Source organism: Rhinichthys klamathensis, unplaced genomic scaffold, assembly GCF_029890125.1.
Source record: "Rhinichthys klamathensis goyatoka isolate OS25496 unplaced genomic scaffold, OSU_Roscu_1.1 h1tg000799l_1, whole genome shotgun sequence".
NCBI lineage: Eukaryota > Metazoa > Chordata > Actinopteri > Cypriniformes > Leuciscidae > Rhinichthys > Rhinichthys klamathensis.
In genome coordinates, this window is record NW_026607192.1 from 286,501 (window position 1) to 292,500 (window position 6,000).

A 6,000-nucleotide genomic window follows, 5' to 3' on the forward strand; every position below is an offset into this window, starting at 1 on the left:
CAGTATTTTCTCATACCTGTTTATCCAGGAACTCCCTGGTGTCCTTCTCGATGTGTCCCTCGTACAGGTTTGTGGTGAGACTCATGAGACCCATTTTTGACAAACCGAAATCCGTGAGTTTAATGTGTCCCATGGAATTGATGAGCAGACTGACAGAGAGAGAGACAGAGGTCATGTGATGCAGCAACACAAACACACACTGTCAAGCTGAGCGGCAGTCCTGACATGTGTTTAATTATATAACACAATCTGTCCGAATGAAATGATTTTCATTAATCTCACACAGGAAGTGTCTGTCACCACCCAGCAGAAGGCAAATGAATCCCAGCAATCGTTTAATTGAATGCGCAGGGTCATTTAGTAAATGAAACGCTCTCTGCTGTCCTCATAAAATACAATTCAGATATATTCTGATTCAATCTTGTCCACCAGGAGGCGTCTTACTTGTCAGGTTTGAGATCGCGGTGCACGATTCCATAGTTGTGAATGTACTCGAGCGCCAGGACGGTTTCAGCGAAGTACATGCGTGCCATTTCCACGGGCAGCGCTCCAATATTCTTCAGCAGCGTTGCACAGTCGCCTCCTGAGCCACGGGAAACACAAAACACAGATGCAATCTTCAGTTGTGTCTCATAAGACAGAAGTCTCCTGCGTTTTAGATGTTTCTCCTTAATCAAAATAACTTCCCCTCCCTCCTTCACAGCATCTCTTCTCTTCTCTGATGATGTGGGCGGGGCAACCTGTCACTCACATGAGATCAGCCAATAGCAAACCACAACCATCCAATCAATTCCACACGGACAAAATCAGGCCCCGCCTACATTTGTTCTTGTTCCAGAAGCGCTTCACTCGGATATACGGCACAATAAAGTCTCATGAGCTGTAAAAGAGTGATCAAACTGCGTGTGTGTCTCACCCTCCACGTACTCCATGACCATACACAGGTGTCGTCTGGTCTCGAAGGAGCAGAACATGCTGACCACGAACGGGTTCTCCGCGAAGGTCAGGATGTCTCGCTCCACAAACGCCTGCTGGATCTGGTTCCTCAGAATCAGGTTCTGTTTGTTGATCTTCTTCATAGCGAAGCGCTGACGGGTCTCCAGGTGACGGACCAGATACACCGCGCTGGAAAACACACGGAAACCTCTGTCACTGCCTCAACTCCTCTCTCTCTCTCTCTCTGTGTGTGTGTGTGTGTGTGCGTGCTCTTGTATATATGGTTTATGAGGACACATGTGTATAATGACACGGGTATTAGAACGTAAACATGGTTTATGGGGGCATCTAATGTGTGTGTGTGTGTGTGTGTGTGTGTGTGTGTGAGCTGGTTTACCCATAGGCTCCATTGCTGATTAGTTTGATGGTCTGGAAATCAGCCTCTCCAGGTGGCTTCATGGGTTTCATTTTTCCCTGGAATAGAGAAAAATCCCCTGAACACTTTAGAATAATTTGCACAGGACGTCATTATCCTCTTGTAACAGATGCTTTACTGACAAATAATCGGTTTCAGTTTCTTGGGGCTGTGTGTATGTGTGAGAGTGTGTGTGTTTGTGTGTGTTTATATTTGTCTGTGTGTGTGTGTGTGTGTGTGTGTGTATGTTTGTCTGTGTGTGTTTGTGTTTGAGTGTGTGTGTGTGTGTGTGTGTGTGCGTGCGTGCGTGTGTGTGTTCAGACCTCTGCAGAATCGTCCGTCTCCGGTGTGACGGGACCCTCGCTATCATAGTGCTCTCGACTGACCATCTCTGAAACACACACGTCACAGACGGTCAGCACACACAGTTCCTCTATAATGGAGTCAGTGTGTGTGTGTGTGTGTGTGTGAGTGTGCGGCTCACCCTCCAGAGGGTCTCGTGTCAGGCCCAGCTGGCTGATGATGTAGCGTGGGATGTCGGTCTTCATCAGGTGTCCTTCTTTAGCGTGATCTTCAGCCGCTTCCAGCAGATGATAAAACTCCTCAGGGTTAAACTCCTGCACACACACACACACACACATCAATCACTGGTGCTATCGGTTACTACGGTGATCTTAGAATCTTGCGACGCGGTTTGGAATTATATGGTTCCGTTCTTGTAGCGAATTAAACTGAACATTTGTAGTTTGCTGAAGTGCATGGACATATTCGCCCAAACTTTGCTGAAAGCTCATTTTATGAGCTTCTCGGTTTAATGGGGGTAATAATGCGTTTATGTGGTTTAATCCTGGAGCAGCTCAGATTCATTTCAAATGACTGTGTGAGATTTCGAGGCAGTGAATCACAGAAGGTCAATGATAACAGTAACACGCTGCTTCAATCTAAATGCTAATGCAACGCGCTCTGGCTCACAATACGTTTTTGGAAAAATTGGAAACGGTCAGGCTTGTGTTATTGGAGTCCAGAGGGGTTTGATGTCATGTTATCTGATGATTATCTGAGACTTCGATGGATGAAAGAACAAGTTAGAAGATTTTCCTCACCAAACACTCCAACAGTCGTGCAGGTCGAGCGATGATGAAGAGGAGTTTCTTCACCAACTCAGTGACGAAGGTCAACTCTGAACTCTCTGACCGCTTGTACGCCTGAGACACAGATAGAGAGAAACAGAGATGCATACACTGACAATATATTTATTCATATTATTATGCATGTAATAAAGATGTATTTCTACATTCTATATTACAAAATATGTGTTATATTATATTTTATTATTATTTCTAGACTATTTATTTATTACAAAATACTAGTAATATAATATAATATAATATACTAAATTATAATATAATATATACAGAAATTTCATTGGCCCTGGTTACAGTATGTGGCAATAAATACATTATAAATACATTATACATTTTATATTATTTAATATTAATATTAAGAATCTAGAAATAAATATATATGCATAATGCATATAATATTAATAAATATATTTATTTTCTATAAATTATATTATAATAAATTATGTAATTATTTCTAGACTATTTATTTATTACAAAATACTAGTAATATAATATAATATAATATAATATAATACAATACAATATAATATATACAGAAATGTCATTGATCCTGGTTATGTGGCAATAAATACATTATAAATACATTTAATATTATTAAGAATCTATAAATAAATATATATGTATAATGCATATAATGCATAATAATATTAATACATATATTTATTTTCTAAAAATTAAATTATAATAAATTATGCAATTATTTCTAGACTATTTATTTATTACAAAATACTAGTAATATAATATATACAGAAATGGCATTGGCCCTGGTCATGTGGCAATAAATACATTATAAATACCTTATACATAATATTGTATAAATACTCAAAAAATATGAATAATAATAGATTAGAAATAATAATATAATTATTAAAAGTAATATTAATAATTATTATTATTATTACTATTATTATTATTAAAGTAGGTAGTAATACATGCATATTGTAGAAATTATAATATATATAATTATATATAATAAATAATTATAATATTTCTAGAATATTTATAAAACACTTTTTTTATCCACCACATGGCCTGGGCCAATGGAGAATCAGTATTAATTAAATGCTACTATGATGCATTGAAACTTCACATCTAAATAATATATCCTCATTCCTTCCCGTGTTCCAGTAAAGAGCCGGTTGTGTTGCGGTGAACTCACGTCGTCCAGGAGCTTCTCCAGGTTCTCCTGCAGCTCGAAGAAGTAGACCGACGTGATGAGGCCTTCTCCAGATTTGGTCAGGCAGTCTCTGGACAGCTCGATGATCTGGTGGTGGATGAAGCTCAGGACCCCGTCGGCCAGCGGGAGAACGCTCTCGGGACAATATGTGTGGATGAAGTCACACAGGCGGCCCTCCATCTGCGCCGTGGCCTGACGGGGACACACACACTCATCAAGATGGAGATAAACAATGATATATATATGAATATAATGATTTTTACTTAGACAACATGCCGCTGTGTGAGTGTGTGTGTGTGTGTGTGTGTGTGTGTGTGTGTGTGTGTGTGTGTGTGTGTGTGTGTGTGTGTGTGTGTGTGTGTGTGTGTGTGTGTGTGTGTGTGTGTGACTTTAACTGGTGTCTGGTGTCTGTCTCTTAGTTTGCTGTAAGACAAACACACTTTTTATTGTCAGAGTGACGTCAGGGTAAAAAAAAAAACATCTACACAACTATATATTAAACATCATATATTAAAATATTAAAATACTATTTAATATATATATATATATATATATATATATATATATATATATATTGTAATAATATTTTCTACAATAGTAGTTTTTCATAATATATATATATAAAAAGTAATGTAATAAAAAATCTAAAATCATAATATTGCATCATAGACCAAAATATTAAACCAAAATGCATCATAGTAGCATTTAATTAATACTGATTCTCCATTGGCCCAGGCCATGTGGTGGATAAAAAAAGTGTTTTATAAATATTCTAGAAATAATGATAATATTATAATTATTAAATTATTTTTTATTATATATATTATAATTTCTAGAATATGCATGTATTACTACCGGTACATACTTTAATAATAATAATAGTAATAATAATATAATAATAATATATATTAATATATTATAGAATAATAAATAAAAGTAATAATAAGTATTTTATAATAAATAAATGATCTTGTAATATTATTATTAATATTAAATAATATTATCTCTATATTGTTCATTACAAAAGAGTTAAATATTTTATAAAATGCTATTAATATTATGAAATACTAAATATGTATCAAATATTATTTATGTATTATACCAAATTACTAAATAAATATTCTAGAAATAATATTATTACAATAATATTATCAAATATTATATTTAATATACATTATAATATATATTAAATAGTATTATAATATTTTAATATTTCACAGATGTTTAAAGTTGTGTAGAACAAGATTTTAGATTTTTTATTACATTACTTTTTATATATATATTAGGAAAAACTACTATTGTAGAAAATATTACAATATATATATATATATATATATATATATATATATATATATATATATTAAATAGTATTTTAATATTTTAATGTATGATGTTTAATATATAGTTGTGTAGATGTTTTTTTATTTCAGTCGTCCTCAGTTACCCTGACGTCACTCTGACAATAAAAAGTGTGCTTGTCTTACAGCAAACTAAGAGACAGACACCAGACACCAGTTAAAGTCACACACACACACACACACACACTCACACAGCGGCATGTTGTCTAAGTAAAAATCGATATAGTCTCCTCTAAGACGGCTAATGTTAGGAGAGAGCTCCGCGTGACGAGGTCAGCACTGAGACACTGGTCATCATCCGGTCAGAGTAAAGAGCTGTGAATGAATGTGAAGAGCAACTCAGCTCATTTGATGAGAAATGTTGAGTTCATATTCAAATCTCTGACTTGGATGTTGAGCAAATCTGAGCTCAGTTTGAGACATCGCTGAGATCTTTTCTGAAGCTCTGAAATTACTGAGGTCTTTTTCCCAAGAGAAACATCTCAGAAGAAAGCATCTAATGTTATAGCTTTTTATCGTCCTATTTTTAGAAATAATGTGAATAATAATGCAAAATCGTCTCATTTTGGATCTCAGCACTGTACGCATTCTTCACAGAGAAGCCAATCCCAGAATGCAGTGTGGCGAACCATCCGAGGTAGAGGGATATATACTGTATATATGCTGGTGTGCTCACAGATTTTGAGAGATGACACTGGAGGTAGGCAGTGTGAGAAACAGGTAGACAGATGGTGTGGTGTGAGACAGGTGTGTGTGTGTGTGTGTGTGTGTGTGTGTGTGTGTGTGTGTGTGTGTATGAGAGCTTTACCTTGGGGAAACGCTCCCTGTAAACATGATTCATCATGATGATCTCATTGTCATAGCAGGAGTGAGAACGACCTGGACTGAAGACATGAGAGAGAGAGAGTGTTAAACACAACTACTGTAAAAAACACACACAAGCATGAGTGTGTGTATGTGTGTGTCTGT

The 6,000-nt window shown here is 35.9% G+C and overlaps 1 protein-coding gene across 1 annotated transcript in view; it reads right to left on the reverse strand.

Moving 5' to 3' along the window:
• The window catches only part of mast1b (microtubule associated serine/threonine kinase 1b), a 38,283-nt gene that overhangs the window by 13,907 nt on the left and 18,376 nt on the right, over positions 1-6,000 (reverse strand). Inside the window, exons 7-15 of the mRNA XM_056243475.1 lie at positions 5,840-5,915; positions 3,656-3,865; positions 2,455-2,556; positions 1,836-1,968; positions 1,675-1,742; positions 1,334-1,410; positions 917-1,125; positions 445-583; positions 17-149 (exon numbers count right to left, since the gene is read on the reverse strand). Coding sequence (XP_056099450.1) covers positions 17-149; positions 445-583; positions 917-1,125; positions 1,334-1,410; positions 1,675-1,742; positions 1,836-1,968; positions 2,455-2,556; positions 3,656-3,865; positions 5,840-5,915 — 1,147 coding nt within the window. The remainder of the gene's footprint in view (positions 1-16; positions 150-444; positions 584-916; positions 1,126-1,333; positions 1,411-1,674; positions 1,743-1,835; positions 1,969-2,454; positions 2,557-3,655; positions 3,866-5,839; positions 5,916-6,000) is intronic.